Source organism: Brachyistius frenatus, unplaced genomic scaffold, assembly GCF_029030835.1.
Source record: "Brachyistius frenatus isolate BFR_SWC_R1_liver_20210118 unplaced genomic scaffold, ASM2903083v1 Contig_20, whole genome shotgun sequence".
Taxonomy (NCBI): Eukaryota; Metazoa; Chordata; class Actinopteri; family Embiotocidae; genus Brachyistius; species Brachyistius frenatus.
In genome coordinates this window covers 4,385,688-4,408,442 of record NW_027210619.1, presented here as the reverse complement: position 1 = coordinate 4,408,442, position 22,755 = coordinate 4,385,688, and the positions used below count along the sequence as shown (strand labels likewise).

Below are 22,755 nucleotides of genomic sequence, written 5' to 3'. Positions count from 1 at the left end.
GACATCAGAAGAGTCAGGTTTAGAGGATAGATTTGGGTATATGAATCTATTTGAAGGGAATAAGAGCTTTGTTTTGCCATTAGAACAGATTCCTCATAATATAAAGGGTAATCCCTGGAGATAGTTCTCTCTGAACACCCACAGTAAGCGAGCCAAGATCTAAAAATATTCCGTTTTTATTGCTGCTGCATGCCTCCGTTGGCCTCTCATGGATTCCCTTCCTATATGACGATCACAAACTGGGACTTGGTTGTTTATGAATGGAGCTGTAAAGGTCTTCCATATAAAACCATCCGCGTCCTCTGTTTACGTCTTCCACCTCCTCCACCTCTCAGAGCACCAGAAGATCCCCCCAGCTCAGACTACGTGTTTATCAGCGCTCCGCTAACCACCATTGCACCATCACATCCTACATCGACGAGGCAAGGGAGAAAACCGCTCGTCTCACACGGAGCCAGCCAATCAGCGGGCTGGTTTCTCTTCAGCATCTCGGAGGGACTGAACCATCGGGTAGACTTGAGCTCAGGCAGCGGGAGGAAAGAGACTCGAGGGCTCCTCGAAGCGCAATTATGGTTTTGTGAAATCGACAGGGAGCTGGAGAATTACGTCACCAGGTGATTAAACCAGAATTTGTCATTTATTACTTTACTCGCGAAACATGTTGCATATTTCGGCTCACGGTAGACCTGAATCAAAAATGCATGCCAGCCTACACAAATTCTGCTGATTCCCAAAGGGTGCTTCTTGATTTGTTTTCATATTTCTGCATGTGTCCTTTTATACTGAACTTACAATATACGATTTTTGCGCTGCAGGGACGTGTGGCTGCATGACTCATACCTGGGCTTTTTTATTTTTTTGATGTTGTGCATTGGCAGACTTGCGTAAGGAGCTGACAATAACAAACGGATCACGTGGACCCTGTGTGAATCTGGCATTTGCAAGTTTATGTAACACGTTTCTGTCTCTGAAAAAACAAAACAAAAAAACGCGCTCAGACACAGTTTTAAGCAGCAGCTGCAGCCATGTCCAGTAACATAAACATGATCTTTTTCTCTGTTTATCTTGTGAACGCAGGCTCAATGGGAGCCAGAGAGTGAAGGGTCCTCCAATTAGCACCATTAATGGGTAGAAAGAATGACTGGCAACGCATTTGGCCTGTGGCTGCAATATTTTTGTCAAGCTGCTGGGCTATGTGTAGGTAGTTACATAATTATGCATGAAAGAAAAAGACTGATGCCCTCGTTTATTAGCTTCTGATCTGTGAATCCTGCTCCTAGTATGTCAATGGAGTACAGCATTTTCTGCTTAAATTTAAATACCAAATGTCATCAAGTTACTGTGTCATATTGACTGCAATTCAATGAATAATGTTCAGAATGATATTAGATTTGGCTCTGACAGTGGTTATACTAATAGAAAATAAGCTATTTTGTGAGCAGGTGTCATTCAAAGGTACCACACACCTACCATAAGAAAGGTAACATATTTATTTCCTCTCACTTAATGGCGCTGTTGCCGTGTTCTCCCCATAGGTTGAATTTGTTGTGCCTGAGAAGAAGACACAGTCACCGAGTTTGTCCCAGATTTCCCTGTTGTAGGTTTCATTGCACTGGTCCAAGAGCCTTTGGGTTCTGTCGCAAACAATTAACCTCAGAGTGTAAATTATTTTTGTTTGCTTTGTGATGCCTCAAATTCAGGTCAGTCGTACAAAGTGAAGGGATTGCTTTTGGGCAAAATGAAGTGTTGTAGCCCGACAGCATTTACAAATCCAAGGGGGTAACTTTTTTTTTTTTTTTCACATTGACCTAAACGTTGAAGAATAGCCATTATGTGTTTCACTGCATTTTATTTTTCAGCTCTTTAGACTGAGACATTTAGTGACATTTCCATAGCTTTACAAATAAACTGAGTTAAGACATTATATAACACAGTCTGGCTTCTGAAAATCTTGAACCATACTCTGTTCAGAGCAAATTTGCTGCTGGCTCATCAGTCCTCTCTCCATCTGAGCCATGTCTGGGACACTTCTGCTGTCTCTGCTTGCATCATGTATTGCTCTCAAATGTGGGGTTGCATAAGGATCCCCGGGCTTTCTTATACCTCTATTTGGCTTGATGTTGCTGCTGCCAACAATAACCGCTGTAGCTTGTTTAAAACATCTTATTTTTCTCCGGCACAATGCTTGCCAAGATCTTTGACTCACAGAGAAAGTTGAAGTGTTTAGGGAGGCGAGGACTGACAGAGGCAGCATGGCGGTGACCTCAGACCCTGACTGCAGCATACTGAGGTCATGCCCTCTCTCCATGGGTGGAGAGTAAGGACTCGGCGTCTGTGGCCAAACTGAGGAATGGTGAAGATGTTGTATTTACCTTGTAATGAGCATTGAATTGCTGGAATTAAACAGGGGATATTGATGTCTTATATACTTCCATGATAAGCAGCATTTAAAGATGGCGCTTTTTCGTCGGACACATTGTTCAAGCCCGATCCACTGTAGAAACAGAAAGCTGGCAGACGTGATCTACTACATTGAGCAGACTGGGGGCTTTCACCGTAGTGATGATGGTCTTTGTTTTACATTTATGATTGACTGACACGGTCACATACCAGAGCAGCTGTCTGGAAAGGATACTGATCTAGCTAGAAAGCAGATGGGATCCGTGTGTGCCCACTCACCATGATAACATGATGGAGGAGTAGGATACTGTTACACACACACACACACACACACACACACACACACACACACACACACACACACACACACACACACACACACACACACACACACACACACACACACACACACACACACACGTGTACAAATCACTCTGACAACAGTGTCATCATTTTGTGAGTTAAACACCATCTGCCAATCTAACAGCTAAACACCAAATAGTGTTTTTTGGGTATTTCAGCCTGCATGTTGCCTACTGGCTAATATTCTTGCTCCAGAATGAATAGAGCATGGCAGTGTATTGTTGCTATGAATAGATGCAGTTCAAAATGGGTCAATTTATAGTTAAAGCACTCGTCTGTGCAGTATATTGCCAGAAGGCAAGTGTATGCAAGCATGCTGTCATCCAGTCACAGATTTGTCTCTGGAGATCTGCCCTTAACCAAATGCCTTCTCATTTGTATGTGGCGAAGTGGGGCAGAAAAATGGCACAAGACGAAACTGTTCTACAATGGTTGTGTTTGTCTGTTTTTTTCCTTTATCACAGTAGAAATCTGGCCAAAGAAAATATAGTGAAAAGGCGCTGTCATGTCAGAGCACCACATTTCTTTTAATCTCTGTGTGTGTTCAACTTCATGCCTCTGAACTCAAAGCATTTAATGACCTCTCTTTTTGAACATGATGTCGTCTGAGGAGGTTTGTTATACTGAGGACTTCGGCACTTGAAACTACTGACAATAAATTGGAGGAGGAGAGTGAAAAGATTCCTTTGTCTCTTGTAGATTTTGCTGCTGTGACTGAAGCACAAAGGAAAACACAACGAGTTGCAACTCTATTGAAAGGATGTGGATCCCCACTGAAAGTAAAGTCAATAACAATGGAACCTCACTGTGGGCATTACAGGAAGCTAAAACAGAATCTATATCAACATCAACGCCTGCATCACATGAATGTACAAACACTTCGCTTCAGGTTTTCATTATGTAGGTTGTTAATTATAAACATTTTACTCCCTTTTCATTACAGTGTCATTTCTAATGACAATGCAGTAAATAAATCCCCAACATAAACTTAATTGCAATGGAACTACTTGATAAACAATGATTTGAAGAGAGTGTAATATGTTTAGAGCTGTGATTAGCCCTTCAACAAAAAATTAATTGGCAACAATTTTGATACAATTTAATGATTAAGTTGTCAATCAAGCAATAATGGAAAATGTATCGTTTTGATATTGGACTGTTGCTTGTACTACACATGAAGATACATGTTTAGTACAAGCATTTTATCCACTAAATGATTGAGTGATTAATCAACAAAAATCAAAATATTCATTATTTAAAAATAACCTTTGGTCACAGCACTAGATGTAACTGTATTAATTTCATTAATTAAACAACACATTGAAAACATTACTGTTCTAAATTTGTCAATAAACCACAAGTGAGCCCAAATGTCCACATATTAACTGAAAAAGGCATAGATACCGGTATTCAGATTTGACCTGGAGATTTTTTTTTTTTATGCATTCCCCAGGTATGTCCTGGTTACAAAGATGGTAGAAAATTAATTTTGAATCAATGAGGAAGGAAGGGCTAGGATTATAACTGTGGATGTTGCGATTATGTGATATGCACCTTGACAATAACTTGATTGCTTTTTTGAGTAAGTATAGTTTACAGTGAGATATGTGTGTTTCACTGATGCAAATGAACTTTGATTTTCTGTTCCTCTTCATGGTAATATGTAATTATAATTTACATTGTACTTCATTGGTACAATTCAGCAACCTCAATAACTCCATCTCAATCGTCTTGGCCCGAGTCCTCGATGACATAATGACTACAGAAACCTCTGCCGTCAATCGTGGTACTCTGCGATGTCACCATGTGTGTATTTGTGAAGAAATGGGCATGGGTCAGACAGAGAGGCCACTTGCATTGGACAATGGGTTCCCAGTGTCCATAGCTCTGAATGCCATTATTCATACACATTAATAATCTCTTCTTTTTTTCGCCTATGAATCGACATCATGATTATAATGGCTTTGTGCAGTATCTATCTTTTGTACTTGAAAACTTGAACTTTTGTACGTATTTAAGTGTCGACTGTACTTAGCAAGGTCACATTTGTGATTGTTGGCCACAGAGTTGTGGATACAAAACCCTGCACTATTGCCACTGCCACTGGGGGTGAGTGAAATCACTTTATTGGTGACTTGAGGGAGTTACTTTGTTTGCTAGAGCAGAGGGTTTAGTCCACAGGACCCAGCATGTCTCACAGGTTTTCATCTTGTTGGTATCTTTTTAAACAGTAGTGGTCACAACAACTACTGACAAGTTGTTTTAGAGATTTTGTTGTGGTGCATTGCCATGGCAACACGTTTACTTTAAAGATGCTGAGCTAGATATGGGAACAGTTGAAAGGTAAGCAGAGACCCATCACTTGCTACTAACCTGACTTCTACTGACTTGTTGCTACTTTGCATGATTATGTGAGGCTGACTTGAGAAGGAGAAATACTGCTGCTGCTGTTGTGTATATATAGATGCAAATCAGGATGATGTGTAGAGATAGAAATCCCTGAATGAAGTCATCCAAAGAAAAAATGAGAAGTGAAGCAAATGTAGCCTGAGAAGATGGGTCACAACAAACAAGACCTAACGTATCTACCTGAAAGTAATGCTGTGTTAATTGTGGTAAAGAGGAATTTCATCTTGTTCCTTTTTAAAGCTGTTGGTATTATTCTCTCCATTCTAAAAGCTTCCGTTGACTGTATCTCTGCTTGTTTTTGTCACACTGTATTAGACGTTATATCATAATGAATTGAATTTATAATTGGAGCATAATTAAACAGTTTATGGAAAAGTGGAACAGTGCACTCTTGTAGTGATGCTGTGTTATTTCCTTTAATTTGACTCTTTTCTCCATCTCCCTCTAACTGGCATTCACATCCTCTCATGTTATTCACCTCCGTTCTCATCTCTTCCACAGCACAAACAGAATACAAAAGTCAGCTAATCCGAGCACTGCACAGAGGAAACCACATTCCTGCACAAGCATGGCAGACCAGAAGTAAGTTTTGGTCGTCGTCTCCTATATATGAGCATCCAAATCCCATTTTGTGTCTTAGTTCAAATACCCATCTTATCTTTTTTTCTTGATTTGTGTGCCTTTGAATTCCACAGATATCTATTTATAACTTTCACCTTGGTGCCAGAACACATAAGACATCAACCCATTCACAGGCAGCACAGAAGCACATCACCACAGTCTGATCTTGCCCGTAACATAGAAGTACCTCACAAAAAGAGACAACCAAACACAAATTAACAAACTGGGTCGAGGGAAAATATTTCCTTTTTAATCTGTTGATTCTGATCAAATCCCATTTTTGTACAACTTAATAGGAATTATGTAATTTAGAACCAGTAACCTTATATGCTTCAGTGACAGCTTTTCTAAAATCACTTTTCTGGGTTATTTTACCAACCTCTTGTATTTTGAATATTCAGTAATCTATTCTGAAACAGTGGCTTCAGTCTATTTACATTATATTACAAAAACTGACATCCATACCTTTTACATTACATGGATGGCTAGATAATGTGTCTTTTTCTCTTGCAGAGACAACATAGACGACTTTAAAGTCCAGACAGCCAAGCATCCCAACATCAGCTCAGCCCCTTTACGACCGAATAATGATCAGTCCAAAGACCTGGCGTCCAAAGGGCTTTCATCTGAGTCTAATGGGACCAGTGAGGGAGGTGTGGGCTCGTCCACACCAGTGGAGGTGACCGCTTTGGAAGAGTCATTTCGACGCTTCGCCATTCATGGTGACACTCGTGCTACTGGCAAGGAGCTGCACGGCAAGAACTGGTCCAAACTCTGCAAGGACTGCGGCGTGATTGACGGCAAAAACATCACCCTCACTGATGTGGACATCGTCTTCAGCAAAGTCAAGTAAGAAAGGCACCAACATTATTGTGCACTAAGGACAAAATATTAGATGAACTACAAATTCGTAAAGCTCTAGTCCAGGCTCTGTTCTTCCATTCTTGAATTATTTGTTTTAATTAATCTGCCAATATCTGGGCCAGCTAAGATCTTGTAACTAGTGAGCCACCACTGAATTGTGTATTTTTAATACATATCTTGCCGTGGCTTTTTGTACAATCAACAAAAACAGAACAATAAAACCTGGTTGAATGTTGCATTACAGGTGGTATATTATTAGAATAAGCAAATTAAAGCAATGATGATTGGCATTTCATAAAAACACCATTATATTAGCAACAAGGCACATTTTTTGTAGTTGCTGAATTTCATGTTTGCATGTTGTATTCCTTCATACTAAGTTGACTTGGATGAAGCAGAAACAGCAGCTAGAGCAAAAGGCCAGAGTGGCTCATCTTATCGTTCCTCAGGCTGGACTGATTCATCCTTTCTTTCTCAATTTAAATGAAGTGCAGCCCATTAATAAGCTGTGACCTCAATATTATTTGACTGCTGGAGGAAAACCTTTAATCTGTATAGCTGTGCCTAAATTTACCAAGTGCAGTAAGTGTCTGAAATATTTGGGGTGATAACACCTTTACAGATGAGTGTACATATCATCCACACCACATTAAGAACATGTAGTGTTACTATCTCAGACACACTATGGTTCATCCACTTGATTGAAATAGTACAGAATAAAGCTGGTGTTTAAAAGGACAAGGCTTTTACAGTGTGGGTTCTTGTTGTTTTGTGCATGGTTATTTTGGAGATTTCATTCAAGTACAGAGCAGCTTTGATTTTTTTGTTCCTGGTTGAATGATATGAATAAGGATTATTCTGCTCGACAGCACCAGAATTGTGGAATATGGCTGCGAGCCAGTCATCGTCGTGTGTTGCTGCAGGAATGGAGAGGCCATGAAAAAGGTCTGCTCCGGAGTCTCACATTGATTTACTGGATTTTCCATCTTCTACTTGAACATAACTATAGTTCATTCTCAGTCATTTTGTGTACGTACTTTTACACAATAGAATCCAAAATGGTTTTTAATGTTATTTTTTGTGTTTGAGACTGTTTATTCTATCTTTACTACAGCAATGATTAGTGTTCTACTTTTACAAAAAATAAAGTACAGTAGAAACTGAGAGATGTGAAATGAATTTGGTTATACATGTGGCATAACTATAGCCTACAGACACAAAATGACCTACATATTTTACCAGGTTTATTTATGCATGTTTAGAATTTTACGCTTTTTCAAACATAGTAAGTAGCATTTCTACATCCCAAAAGAGTGGAAGACATCTTGTGAGTCATAAAAAAACAGCACTACCTCTGCACATTCCCAAGGTCAAGGATATTGTCAGTAGTATTTGGCTGAATGATATAACGATGCAGAAACAATGGATTTTGTAAACTGCATTAAAAAAAAATGCTGTAGAGTTCTTGCAGTGTACACTTTTTATGATATTATTTTTACAATTATGATGAAAAGAATCTGCTAAAAGTGCCCCTAAGGGTCATACAGGTTTATGTTTTAACCCTTAAATGCATACTTTGAGTTGTGAATGACCTGGGGCTATATGACACCTTGTCTAATTCATTCCATTAGGCACCAAACTTCCTAGTATTTCTCAAATTGTTGGTCTTTTTTTGAAGACCGTTTTTATGGTCATTTTATAGGAACAGTAAGAACAGACAGGAAAAGAGAGTTGTGAAATGACATGCAGTAAAGATCAGTCCGGCCAGAACTCTGACCAGGTACTTGCTGCTCAGGGCACAAGCACACATTTTGTATCCATTGAAACCACTTGACTATCGGGGCGCCCTGAACATTTGGTCTTTACCAATGTTTTGAATTAAAAAGGATTGTTTTTCTATTTTCTTTATCTCAAGACTAGCTTAGATGGTGCAACAACTGGGCTATAGGCCTTGTCCAAAACACAATTTTTTTTTTTATCATGAGAATGGCATAGCGAGTGAATGGTACAATGTTCAAAATACATCTAATTAGTGGTCCCAAGAGAAATTAGGAGTGAGTGACCTAAAGATATATAATTGTGTTTCAAAAACAACCCTTGCATTTCAGTGTTAAGGATGTGTAAACATCCAAACATTCCTTCAGTATTTCAGCTGGTAGTTCTACAGTAAACCTGACTGCCAAAGAAGTATCCTTGTTTTTCGAGTCGCCTGTATCCACACCTCCACTGTTGGCATGGCAGCGGGTGTTAATATTTATGGACATTTTTCTTGGCAAGACTAGAGAGAACTTGAAGCTGACTGTGCAAATTAAGCTTGTTTGTATCACACTCTACTGGTGAGCAATATTTAGAAATGTGCAAACAATATGATGTGACCACTATAGAGGTTTAAGAGGGGGAGGGGGGGAAAGCATGTTTCCTGCTTTTGCACACATGCTACACACATGTTTTTAGCAGTGGGTCTGTACAGTGTTGTAGACATCAAGGATGTGTGTTTGGTGTGTCAATTTGCAGGTTCTGTAATATGTGCCCTGCAGGGTTTCAGGTAGTCCATGCATCCGTGCATCAAGTAGACTCCCAGCTCTGGAGTGTGTTGAGGACAGTACAGTAAAATGTGAAAAAAGCATGTTGTGTGTATACTTCAGAGCCACCCACTGGATACAAATAGGTACAGTACTGGGGGAAGGGCTCGTTTTCATGTAGTTTCTGACTCCAGGTATGACTTGAGTGGGGGAGGGCTGCCATGCCTGAGATGCAGATCACCACTTTCCTTTTAATCAGTGTCAAAGCTCTTTGCTTGCTCGGAAAATTAAACATCCTAATGAGCACTGGCTAATCGCAGCATGGCTGAATGAATTATTGTTTACTCTGGGTATCGAGGTCTGCTGCACCACATTGGCGCTCTGCTGTGCAACCCTGGAGCCAGAACACCACAGCATAAATTATGGATGAGGTAGAAATCTGGCTAGGATAAAGTAATTAGTATCAACTTATTATAATGGCTTCATTTTCCAGACTTTGGTTGTCTTTCCTCATCAGTGAACATAACACAGGCACAGCTAACTATTGTTTTAGATCTATATAGATCATGTACCGCAGATGGCTGAAATGTGTAAACAGACAGCAGCTATCCAAGACTAAAATAAGATTTACAACATTCTCCCTTTTTAACCTTATCTCAGCCTTCTTATATTCAGGTTTTTGTTTATTTTCACAGCTTAACCTTTTGTATACTTTTGGAAACTAAATAGGTCAGTGTGGGGAGTTCTGCAAACCAGACACACTTATCTTCCTTGGACAGAAATGGCAGCTGAAAGTCCAGTTTCCTCTCTGACATTAGACAGCATGGAGCAGAGCTCTCATGTTCAACGCCGATTGATTGCCCAAACAAAACTGGTCACTGAATGAGTCAAATTAATAATAAACCCAAACATCTCTGTTTACTGTAGTTTGTTGCTATGGGGAGCAGGTTGTCCAGGGAGACTGTCGGCTTTCTAGGCTGTTGTTTAGGTGATTTGTCACCATAGCAATGGCTGTTTGTGTTTGTGTTACTATGCACTTTTATCATGAAAGTGAAACAGGGAAATGGCCAGTTAAATAACTGGAGCACTCTCAGATGGAGAATGATTGATGATGGTAATCTGTGGCACGCTGTTTTTAGTGCTCACTAGTTTGATTTTACAAGTAAGAATACAGTGATTCAACACAACCTTCTAGGTACTGAGGTACATTCAGCAGGTCTTATATTAGACAGCTGAAATTAAATCAAAAACATTGGGGAGGGAGCACTCAAGCTAAACTATACAGCTGAAGACAATATAATGGATGATACGAAGCGACAGTCACAAATACATCCAAGTCTGTGGAGTTCCTCAGACGACAGTTGAGCTCTGAAACACGGTGGGAGACGAGATCCAAACAGTGAAAGGTTTCTCACTGTTTATGTCAGTACGATACCATCTCCATGTTGTTTCTGTCATCTGCCATGTTGTTTCTGTCATCTGCCATGTTGAAACAATCACACATGGCTTTGTGTACACTACTGTCGACTCTCATTTTGACCTTTCAATCTATACCGAGAGGCTGTAGAAAAGACCTGCCGATAAAGCAAACCTTAATACAGAGTTTTTGAGCAGGTATATGTTTTGGGATTTTAGGCTCTACTCTGTGACAAGTATTATCTCATACGTAAGCTCCTTTTCCTCCTACATTTCAGGAAGAAATCCTGTCGCACCATCACGTTTGATGAGTTCAAGGCTGCAATTGGAGAGCTGGCCAGGAAGAAATACAAAGAAAAGACTGGAGAGGAAGCCGAGGCCGAGGTCATCAAGCTGATCGAGGGGAAGGCACCCGTCATTGCAGGAGTCACAGTAAGATCTGACTTGTAATATTCAAAAGAGTCACATCATGTCTATTTTCACCAGCAATCACAGTTGAAGCTCAAATGTTTTTGAAAACTTCCCAACAGAGAGCCGTGGCTTCGCCAACAGTGAGCCGTCTCACGGACCCCGCCAAGTTTACGGGGTCACACAAGGAGCGTTTCGACGACACCGGCCGCGGGAAGGGTAAGGCGGGACGAGTAGACGTAGTTGACACTTCTGGATACGTCTCGGGATACAAGCATCAAGGGTCATATGAAAAGAAAGTGAATAAACCCACTGATGGCAAACCCATGTGAGGGCAAAGATAAGGAAATAAACATTTGATCAACTACTAGGAGGTTTTTCTATTAAAAAAAAGTATTCATAGAAAGCACAAAAAGAATAGCATTTCATATATTTTCCCACCCATCTATTTCGTGTGTGCGTGAGAGAGCGATGTTTTTTGTGTTCCTCTCTTTGTGAAGTGTGAGAACTGGAAACCTGTTTACATCTATTTTTACAAAGTAATCACCAGCTGGTACATTCCTATCTGATAGAAAGTTACTGCCAAACACTGAAGAGAACAAAAAAGAAACTGCTATGCTATGAATATTGAAGCTTCATTGTTATGATAGGGCCTTATAATATTTATTAAACACAATGAACAAGATGCCAAGAAAAACAAGAGTGGGACAACCGTTTGATTAATTAGCAATATTGCACTTTTTAATGGAAACGTTCCCATATTCCCATATTTAGCTAAAGAAATGCATTTTTAATGTTTTGCCATTTCAGAGAAGATTGACACACATTTTTTGACATAGATATCATTGATGTTCATTTCTTTTGAAAATTTAATTCGATCTTCAGTGTTGTTTGTCTGCCATCTGCACTTGTCAACTGTTACGTTTCATAATTAATATATATCATTTTAATAATTTGCCTTCAGCTCAGACCAAGAAAATCGACAATGGTTTTGTGAAATTGTTTTACGATCTTTCCGGAAATACAATTAAGTCACCTATCATACTGAACATCTGTGACTTCTGTCATATCTGCTTGTTTTTGTGAATATGTAAAACATTAAAAAAAAAAAAAAAAATCCCTCCCCTCACCAACAGTCATAATCCACACCTGATCATATCAAATTATACACAAACCATTTTGCTAACATGCATTCTTAGTAATAAATTGGTGAATTGATCTGAAAGAACAAGCTCTAACCACTGTAATGAGCTCAGTTGTACAAGATTGTATTTTTAACATTTTACTTATTTTATTTCCTCATCGGATTTATATACAGTTGTTCTAATATATTTGTGGTAAAATTGTGTATATTCTAAAAGGTTTTAGCCGCAAGGCTTAATTTAAGACACTGGCTTCATGTTTTTTTCTGTATTGCTGTACTTTGTGCATGTTCCGTATATTGCATTTGATTCAGAAGCATATAGATGACAGTAGGGGTTTGTCATATCTTATCAGAGCTGCTGTGCCTGCTGTGAGGACAGACTACTAGACACTTAAATATTTTTTTATTTTTGAAATTGTGGGATCATGATTAAAATCTTGCATCACTCGACATCAATGTATAACTTGTACGTGTACAAAGTCAGCTATCCTCTAATGCTAACATATTTATCTGTTGATAAAAGACTTAGAGTACCTCTTATGTGTGGTACTGTTGTCCAAAGCACAAATTTTAAGTGAGAAAAAAGCAGGGATTTAATGTTTCCTTACATATTGTATTAGATAAAGGGAAAATTGCAAACAAGTAGTGTACTTTTGTAGGTTATTTTTCCAACAGAGTTTTGTGTCGCACACTACCAGTAGCCTGAGCTGATGAAGAATCATGCATCAAGTGCAAAACTAGCAGCTGTGTTAGTTTTTGTCTGCTGCAATAACTTGATCTGTTTTCTGTGCTTAAAATGCCAAATACTGTGCACCTTTAATGTGGAGGAACAATGTTGTTTTTTTCAATAACTTTCAATGTAATATTGTGCCCCAGTGCATGCAGTGTGGTTTGTTTTGTTCTTGTTCTTTAGACCTCTTAAAGTGTGTTCATGATTTGTAGTGCATTATTGAAAATTAAAAAAAAAATACTGTGGAGGTTATGGGGTGTCATTCAAAACATGAGTTATATTCTTATGGCTTGTTTTGGGAACACTGTGCAAGCCCCCACCAGTGGCACCAACCGGTACCCTGTAACATTCAAATAAAAACAAAAGCTACATGCAGTTAGTGTCGCATCTAACGTGGTTTGCCAGGTCTTGCATTAGTGTTCGCAAGCAGAAAGCATGTGCGTGGGTGCGTGGGTGTGTCCGTGTGTGTGTCCGTGTGCGTGTGTGTGCAGCTCTCTAGCCTTAAGGCAGAGGTATAAATAAAGTCACAGTGCAGCTGGAATCTAGATGCATTCATTCCACTGCAGCGTACAAAGCAGATGGAGACACAACTGACCTAAAAAAGAAAGAAAAAAAAGAAAGAAAAAAAAAAGGTGGGGGGGCGAGACAGCCACAGATCCAGGAAATACATTCTGACCTTCTCACTAACATTTTTAAACCTAAAATCATTCGTTAACATAACTGCCGTGTCACACTTATACACAAAGGTTCATGAATGAATTGATTTTCCCTGTCACTGTTTACATCAAGAAAATGCAGCCCATATATATTTTTGGGGAAATAATAAACACTTAATTTATCAAAAGGGCTTGGAACTTAGTACACATAAAATACAAATGTTGGCTGCGGTGATATAAATTAAATTAATATGAATTTAAAACAGTCTACAGTCGCTGGACTTTGTGCTAATATGATGCTTAGCATAGTCTTGTTTGATATATTTATCATGGGGTGTATCTCTTTGTTCAAATTCTGCTTTCATATTCCCCACATCCTTTCAGCTCAGCAAGCAAACACTCGTTGGTAGCCACCAGGGACCTGCAGCCCACACAAAGACACATTCAAGTCATAAAAACAACAGACAAGCGGGCTGATTTAGATTTGAGATTACATCACTGCACCCACATTGTAGGTGTGTATATACAGTAAAACCAAGTGTCAGCACTAACATGACAGTATTGGCTTACTTGTGGCTCTCTTGCAGCATATTTGACAGCTCCTTGACTTTCTCAGCCTCTTCTACTTTCTTCTTCAGCCCCTCGATCTCTTTCCTCAGCTCCTCCACTTCTGTCTGAGCCTCTAGAGATGAGCAAACACCAAATATGATAGTTGGTAGGAAAAGATGCATATTTTTCACCCATCTCCAGTGGAATTTACACCCACCTCTGATCTGAGTAATAGGTGAACTTTTCATCATAGACTTGAGATATTGACGTTCTAACTTGATGAGCTGTTTCTGCAGAGCAACATTCTCCTCCAAGACAATCCTCAGCTGCTCATTTAGTTTGCCCTGTGTCAGAGTGAACACAATAAATACTGTGTACTCGTCTACACAAGCTCAGTAGTGCTGTCCAGTGTTGAATCAACTCACAGCCGCTGTGTGAGCTTCCTCCAGCTGAGCAGAGAGGTTACGGACTTCAGTTTTGTGCTCCTCCTCTCGTGCCGCTGCTTGAAAGCTCAGCGCATCAGCTTCCCGTCTTAAGGTCCTGACCTCAGCCTCCCGGCTGGAAATATCACTTTCCATCATAGAGAGGATCTGGACTGCCTGAGCTAGAGCCAAAAATAGAAAGCATGAGAAGACATTCACTATCTCAGGCTCCTATAATCAGATACGACATTCCCCAAAACCAAATTCCAACTCACACAGGAAGTTGTTGTTATGATGCAGGGATCTCTCTCCCGTCCAGTGTTTGTCGACGAGGTTAAGGAGCATCTCCAGGGGTTTTCTATAACTACCCTAGGAGGTGAATTTAGAAACACTGTGAGCTCATATGAGAGGAGAATCAAACAAATGAGGAACCATTCGGGGTGCAAATTATTAAGAAGACTGAATGAACCGCCAACCCTTTTTTTCTTTTCGGCTTGCTGCGGCAGGCTGGAGCCCCTTTCTGTCTCGTTGAAGCTGGAGTAGGTCAGTCTCGGAGGATGTAAGATAGGGTTAGAGGGGTTGGACAGATTCAAACCAGGACGTCGGGGACTGGGAGGCCGGATATTAATAAATGAAGAACTATGACAGAGACTTTGATCTGGAAAAATGTAAACACACATTCAATTACATATCATGAAAGACAAATTTGGACTTTGTGAATATGTATAAATCCTAGGGATATTGCTAAATACAGAAATTGCATTCTTACCAGGATTTGGAGTAAAATACCCCTTAGCTGCGTGTCTGGTTTGTTTAGAGAAGTCGTTTTGCTTTTGTTTTCCAGGCACAGCTCTATGTTTCTCTATATAGGGGCCAAAGGACACTTTTGGTCTTTCAGCCACTTTTAATGAGGTAGAGCTTTTTTTATGAGACGATTCTTTCATCTGTGGCCCTTTGGACTCAGTTTTATCTGGCAAATTACAAATAACAACAAAAGACATATTTATTGACCTTGGATAGACACTGTGTTAAAAAATAAATAAGAATTGGCTTCTGTCTCCACCTAGTGGTGATTGTAAACATTGTCGACAATTGAATAACTTGGACAAGAAACTCGAATTGCTGTGACAAGCCCATTTTTATTTGATACTGTTTTCACCCATCTCTGATTGACTTTTCTAATCACAAAATTAAAATAACTTTTTGCATTACCATTACAAAAACACTGATATTTGAAAAATTGCTTATCTTTTTTTTCCACATGGCATCAACTGGGCAGTCTTTGTCCTCCACATAAACCACACAAATAAGTCTCTACCAATCTCTAGTGGACTCTCTTTATAGAGAGCTACAAAGACAGGCTGTATACTTACCACCTTTGGTGGAGGGATACCTGAGAATGGGTTTAGCAGTTTCCTAAAAGTAAGAGCAAAGTTATTAAAATATGTAAATGTAGTACTGGTAATATTGTTTGACCATGAACAAGATGAAACCTGTTTTGGAGTTGAACTCCTCTGTTCTGTAAAATCTATGGAGTATTCCTCTTTGAGTTCTGAAACAAAAGACGGTTCAAAATTACCAGGAGTTTGAAAACAAAAAATGTACTCAGATGGATTTGATTTTAGAATTAGCTTTTGGACTTTGATATCTTACCCTCTGCTTCCTTGTGAGCTAAGTCAGAGATGGTTTCGCTTTTGCGTCCGTGGTTCATTGCGACAAAGTTCAACACAATATCATTAGTGTCCGTCAGGAGAGAAAGCTTCTTGGTTACACGGTCGACTAAAGCCAGTCTGCGAGCACTGCTTCTGGAAACCACAAGCACGACAGCGAAGATCCAACGCAAGCGGACAGAGGCAAAGAAGTAAAGTTGGGGTTACAACAAATTAATGGGTTTATGTGACTACTACTTTCAAAACTAAGCTCCAAGGTCTCTCTCTTTATTTGAAAAATCGTATTATTACAGTAGGGTGCAGGATACTGCACATGTTAGAGATGGGCAGTAGGGAGGAAACTGATCAAAAGTCTTCTTTGTCTTCTAATATTGTCCTTTTACTGTTCTGAACTCAAAAACTAAGAATCAGTTTCACTGGGTTTCCCATGTATTCCAGGGGCCAGATGCATAAAACTCTCGTCAAATGCTTAAATTACCAAACACATTCCTCTCGCAACATTCATAAAGCTTCACATACACACGATTCTGTTTAATCAATATCAGCCACTGTGGGCATTTTCACTCCCACAGTTCAGAAACACCCAGAATCAATCATTTACATACAGTATCTATACTTGTGCCCACTCTCCACTTGTTTGACTTGTCAGTGATAAGAAAGGCATAAAAGAAATGCAATTTCTCCAACTGTATTGAACTGACCAGGTTCTCCAACTGTGGCAGAGCAGCTCTCCCTACATACTACCATTATACATGAGTGTGGCTATTTATAGTGGAACCTGACTGATATATCCTGACCAATATTAGTCTATCACGGATATATTGGTATCAGCGTATATGTTGACTGAAATACACTGATATGACAAAAAAAAAAAAAAAAACTGATCATAACAGAGAAAAATATGTTATGGGTAAATTAGAAACTGTTGGAATTGTGTTTTTAATTCATACATATATATAATGATCAAAACCACAGTGAAGTTTGCCGTTTCAGTGCATTTAGCCATAAAATATCCTGCATCCATTACAGAGCTTTGTCACAAATGTTAGATAACCACACATCGGCCTTCAAAGTTCTCGATTCAATATTTGATACTGCCACCAAGATCTGCACCCACGGTGGCTCCACCTGAGCTCTTTGCCCAGATTATTGCAAGAAAAGTGCGGTATTATATGTGTACTGTATATCCAGTCTATCGTCCAATATATATTGATACCGAAATTGTTTTACTCCCCCGAAAAATCCTGTATCGTTCGAGCTCTGATGTATTGTGGCCATACCTCTGATTCATGACATGCAAATGCAATCAATCATTATTACAAGGAATAAGGATGATTCATTTATCAGATTTTGCTTCACAGTTCAGGAACTGTAAATTGAAATTCATTATTAACACACAGGTGGAGAACAGGACTGGTGGCTCAAATGTTCATAAGGTAAGGTAATAAAGTGAGAATGATGAAATTATTTACATAGTAATCATCTACATTTTAGTTTTTGAATGCTCCATTGATTAAAAACTGAGCAGACTGCAAAAGATTATAACACAATCAGTGAAATTACCAAACAACATAAACAATGTTTTGCTCAAAGAGTACTGCTCTCGTGTTAAATTAAATCCCCTTCTTATCATGTTTTCTGCGGCTATCTCGAAAATTGGGTGTATGTACGGTCTGAAACGTGAGATGTGCACAAATTTTTCTTTTTTAAAAAACAGTTTATGAGTTCAAAATGGCATATGTAAGATGTCTGTGCATAGGTGTCACTTATACATCTAGCTCTAAATCTATAGTTGGCACTTCTATCAACTAAACTGAGCTGAAACTTAAGTAGTGTTTTATGTTTAGTGCACCTTTGTTCTTCAGTCGGATTTGGAGAGAAGCTCTTCTGCTGAGGGGGAACGTCAGAGGAGAACTGCAATATGGCAACCTTGCGCTCGGTGTCTCTGACTGAACAGCCGTCTGGAAAGCAATGCAGAGCACTTACTTAAACCCAAACCCAAGATGACAATATTCTAGGCAACAGGACCGCATCTTACCAAGCTTGCGGAGGTTGGGCATGGCATGCACCAGATAAGGCCGGTAGTGTGGGTAACCTTTGGTCAGAGGGTTGAGCCTCAGGTCCAGCTCTCTTAAAGCCGGAAGCTTCAACAGCACTTTTACCTCTTCAAGGGAAGGTATGCAGTTGTAGTAGAGGATCAGCCTCTCCAGCTTTTGTAAGTGTTGCACCCCCTGCGAGGAAACCAATCAAGTTGAAGCAAGAGTTAGGAAACAGTTATGCGACAACATCACTGACTGCAAGACGGGGTGAGTATATGAAAGAGGGCTGGGTGGGTGGGTTAGTGGGTGGGTTGGGGTCTTATCAGGTGAATATTTATACCCTTTCAATGAGTGTATTTGCAAAGTGGTAGTGAGTTGCAGTAGTTGGAGTTGGGCCACAATGTTTATTTTGCAACACAACAACCTCTTAAACTTCAATGACCTTTCAGTTGAGTCATTCTTGCTCATGCTGTGCAGCCAAACATTTTTCAAAAACCACAGAATTAAAATTTTAAGATCCCAGAGTTTTCTGAGATAAATGCTTGGATTAATTTTGGGAAAATGTATATAAAATGATTACAAATATGTAATATATAACTGATAGAATGATACAGCCGATAACATCAGGGAGTCGTGAGTGTGGACATTTTCCTTAACATTGTACAGATGGAAAAGTTGGAACTACAGCTGCAATAATTAGTTGATTATCGACAGAAAATGAATCGCCAATTACTTTGATAATTGATTAATCATCTTGAGGTTTTTTTTTTTTTTTTTTAATGAAAAAAAAAGAAAGAATTTTCTGACTCCAGCTTCTTTAATGTGAATATTTTCAGGTTAATTTTTGTCCTCCATGACATTTAACTGAATATCTGTCTTTTGTGGACTGTTGGTAGCAGGATATGTTGATAAATTCTGATTTCACAGACACTTTAGACTAAAAAAAAAAAAACATGACGGTGAACAAACCTCAACAGAGACGAGTGCATTACAGGAGAGATCCAGTCTCTTCAGACGGATAAAGTTATTCAGAGCGTTTCCCAGATGTCTGATCTTCTCCTCATACGTCCCCGGGAGGCTCAGTGTCCGGACGTCACCTATTTAAAAGGTATAATGATAAGAATTAAGAAGCCACTGCAATGCATCATTTGCTTGTGGTGCTTTGGTTCGTAGCAGGTGACAGCTAATGCTGCGTTAGCTCCGGTTAGCTCATCCACCGGTGCTAAGGCCCGGCAAAGTAACCAGCTGCAATAGTTTCCAAAAAATAAAAAATAAAAGCGACACGTCCCTACTTAACGTTTGCTGTTATTTATTCCAGTGCTACGTTTGTGTCGGCGCGAGACAACGTTACCCAGACATGGATGTTTTAGTTGTAATCTATCACGGATCCATTGCTCCGTTAGTGTTGGCAAACACTCCGCCGCCATACTTTTCGAACCTTTGCTGCATTCAGGTACTATCTGAAGAAAATGACTATCTTTCCTTTTCTGCTATTTGATTTCAAAGATAACTACCCATAACAAGTTAAGTAAGTGTAAATGTTTCATATGAACTGTGAAATATATCTAGATTTTCCTCACTGCCAGATTCAAGTTTGCCTTTAATTCTCAATATTTTCTAAGGTGGTTAATGTTGATAAAATTATTCAGAATCCTAACACTTTTTTTTTTTAACTAACTAATCATAATTGAAAAAAAAAAGGTCTAAAACACGTTTTAAAATTGTAGTTTAACAAAAGCTAGATACCTTTTAAATGACAGCAAGATTGTTTTAGCAACGTTCATAATATTGTTTTAGATTCATTTGTATTGCACATGTTCAAATACAAGCAATTCAAAGGGCTTTAGAGAATGAAAAAAAAAAAGGTAGAGCGTATACTCAAGTTGTTTTCATATAATATCCATAATTCTTTGTTTAATTGTCTCGAGTATTGATCATTGCCGGAATAGTTGCAGACTTTACGAGTAGCATTGAACGCATCGTTTGGAGCCTGCGCACTGACCAGATCTAGACTTGTCACGTGTCAAAACAAACGGCAGAAGCTCCACACGTTGTTTTGGACTTGGAAGGAGGTCGGACAAAAGAGGAGAAGTTTCCAGAATGGGGGAACACAGTGACCTGAAGAAGGGTCGGCACAGCTGCGTTGTGAATGGACCAGAGTGGGGGAGACTCCGATTTGAGAGAGAGTGATGACAGTATGGCGATTAGCCAAGGTATTGAGAGAAGGAGGGAGAAAAGGGGGAGTCATTTTGTCGCGACCAGCCCGGAGAAAATCAGGAGAAGTGGAGATTGTGAGGGAGGACCAGAGGATACAGATGGTGATCCAGGGGGGAGGATTTGATGAGGAGTTGATCATTATTTTTTATTTTTTTTTGGGGGGGGGGGGAACCCAAAATACTTAAGGATCTTGGTAATATTGCATCCAGAAGAAGCACCATGAAAGAAAACATATTAACCAGATTTAGGGTTAGAAACACAAGGCTTAGCAAAACAATGCAATAAATAAAAACCCCAATCGGACTATGTGAGTACTGCAAAATACTGTAGATCTGTAGATCAGCTGAGAGTTGAGGAACTTAATCTAAAAATAAAAAAAAATGCATTAACTTCAGGGGCAGGGAGTGCATTGCAATACTTGAAATAAACAGGATTGAGTAAAATAATTTCGTTCACTGAATTGGTATAACCTTTTTTTTTTATTTGTTTTTATTTTTATTTTTCTGTTTGTAAGAGGATCAGTAACTCTGATCCACACTCCCGTAAAGTAGGTGGCGGTAATGCGTCTTTCGCTGAATGCTATCCGCCATAAAATAAAAAATAAAAAAGCAACAGAAGAAGAAGAAGAAGAAGAAGAAGAAGTCCAAACAAACGTGCTACTTGTTCCAGCCTAAAGTTTGGTCCCGTGCGGTTTGTGTTAATGTATGAAATACGATCCGACATTCAGACACATGATGTAGTTGGAAGAGTTAAGAAAAGACGCATTAATAAAAGGTAACTAACTACTTCTGTTGCCGTTAGCAACGGTGGCGTTGCCAGGCTCGCGGATGTTTTCAGGCGTGTCACTCACTCGTCTTCAGGATCAATGGCGTCCTGTGTAACAGAGTGGCTCACAACATGTTCCAACATCACTTTGTCTGCCACATCACTGTACTCTTCTTATAAACTCTTTAAGGTGGGTGTAACTCAGTGTAGTGCCAATGTAGCTGCGTTGATAGTGAACGGTTTATGTTTTCAAGCATAAAATAAAACATATTTTGTGTTTTCAGTATTTCAAATATGAGAATTAGCTACTTTTCCTTCTCGTAGATAATAGTAAACGGAATAGTTTTATTGAAAAATTAGTGCCTTTGGGAAAAAAAAATCAGGCTCTGCTAAATGATTGATAATTAATTGAGAAATAGCTGTGGATTAATCAATAAAGATAATAGTACTTTCTTCAGTTGCCTTCCTCTACTGGGTGTTTTTAAACTAAATTCCTATTATTATTATTTTTTAATATAAAATAAATATGCATGCACATCTTACTGCTAATATTTTTTAATTGGAGGTTTGTAAATCAATGAATCCAGTCTGCCTTTAGTTAACTTCCTACGTTGTAATTTTGCTGCCACCTCTGCTTCCACCTCTCTGCAGAACCACAGGGGCCCTTCAGTCGGCTTCTTCTTGCTCGGGCTCTCTGCAGCGCTGTGCATCTTGCGTCCCTCCGGCTCAGACTTCACCTCCCTCCAAAGCGAAATAGAGTGGGCCGGTGAGGTGCTGGCTCCCGCGTTGCTCTCCTTCGACTTCCTGTGGCTCAGCCAAGACCGCAACACGGCCAATATTCTCCTGTGTGGCTCCTGTCTGCTGCTCGGACTCTCTGACAGGCTCTCAACAGATGCTCTCTTGATCATGACTGGCTGCCTGGGCCTGTCATCTCTGTCCTGCTGTCTGACTGTCTGTCTGTTCGCAGGTAATGCTTTAGGGGCCTTTGGCAGCGTGGCCCTCAGCCTGCCGTTACTTGTGGCTCGGCGGGTTGGACCCAACACTTTTGGTCCACTCATTTCTCCAGCTGCTGCAGCAGGACTGATGAAGTGGCTTTTAAAAGGGTCATTGTCGATAGGCTGCTGGGCCTCAACATTGGCTCTCAACAAGTTCCTGTTGGATGTGACTTACTGATGTAATATCAGCATTTAAATCAGCGATCTAAATGATAGGACAGAATCTGTGTAAAGTAATGACTGTCAGGGGGGAACAAGGGAGACAAGTGCTGGAGTTTAATGAGCCTGAGTCAATTATTAATTAATAATATCAGCTGGCTCCACCTTATCAAATGACAAACATTTGTTACTTTGCTATATAAATATGAACTACATATATTTTATGAGTTTAAACAGATATTTTGACAAACCAAGTAAAATTAAAAGTGGTTAAAAAAAAAAGATTGCTGATAGATCATTCAATAATCAAATTAACTGTTACAATACTACGACCTCTTTGAGAGGTCACATGTCGTAAGAATAACATATATTTGACATATGAATATAATACAAATAATGATAATAA

At 39.4% G+C, this 22,755-nt stretch overlaps 2 protein-coding genes across 4 annotated transcripts; one reads left to right on the top strand and one right to left on the bottom strand.

The window, feature by feature from the left end:
• The first annotated feature begins 529 nt into the window (after positions 1-529).
• LOC138619551 (tubulin polymerization-promoting protein) lies at positions 530-13,129 on the top strand. Of its 3 annotated transcripts, none has more exons than XM_069696112.1 (5): positions 530-614; positions 5,674-5,754; positions 6,307-6,642; positions 10,874-11,027; positions 11,126-13,129. In XM_069696112.1, the coding sequence occupies exons 2-5, from the start codon at positions 5,741-5,743 to the stop codon at positions 11,333-11,335; spliced, it is 714 nt and encodes a 237-aa protein (XP_069552213.1). In that variant the 5' UTR covers positions 530-614; positions 5,674-5,740; the 3' UTR covers positions 11,336-13,129. The 3 variants fall into 3 exon arrangements, with proteins under 3 accessions (XP_069552213.1, XP_069552214.1, XP_069552212.1); XM_069696113.1 differs by lacking the exon at positions 530-614 and adding an exon at positions 4,751-4,872; XM_069696111.1 differs by lacking the exon at positions 530-614 and adding an exon at positions 4,918-5,106.
• Positions 12,943-19,643, bottom strand: cep72 (centrosomal protein 72). The gene is made up of 14 exons (XM_069696110.1): positions 19,565-19,643; positions 19,183-19,310; positions 18,213-18,405; positions 18,027-18,135; positions 16,158-16,309; positions 15,998-16,056; positions 15,878-15,920; positions 15,274-15,474; positions 14,981-15,162; positions 14,780-14,873; positions 14,508-14,686; positions 14,300-14,426; positions 14,104-14,215; positions 12,943-13,954 (listed from the first exon to the last, which is right to left on the bottom strand). Exons 1-14 carry the CDS (start codon positions 19,638-19,640, stop codon positions 13,882-13,884), a joined length of 1,728 nt encoding a protein of 575 aa, XP_069552211.1. The 5' UTR covers positions 19,641-19,643; the 3' UTR covers positions 12,943-13,881.
• Between the last annotated feature and the right edge of the window lie 3,112 nt (positions 19,644-22,755).

Coding starts and splice junctions, on each gene's coding strand:
- LOC138619551 (XM_069696111.1), top strand. Junction 6,643..10,873: donor ATCGTCTTCAGCAAAGTCAA/GTAAGAAAGGCA, acceptor CCTACATTTCAG/GAAGAAATCCTGTCGCACCA. Junction 11,028..11,125: donor CCGTCATTGCAGGAGTCACA/GTAAGATCTGAC, acceptor ACTTCCCAACAG/AGAGCCGTGGCTTCGCCAAC.
- cep72 (XM_069696110.1), bottom strand. CDS start 19,640: ATGGCGGCGGAGTGTTTGCCAACACTAACGGAGCAATGGATCCGTGAT. Junction 18,406..19,182: donor ATGCACTCGTCTCTGTTGAG/GTTTGTTCACCG, acceptor GTTTCCTCGCAG/GGGGTGCAACACTTACAAAA. Junction 15,475..15,877: donor GTATCCCTCCACCAAAGGTG/GTAAGTATACAG, acceptor GTAATTTGCCAG/ATAAAACTGAGTCCAAAGGG.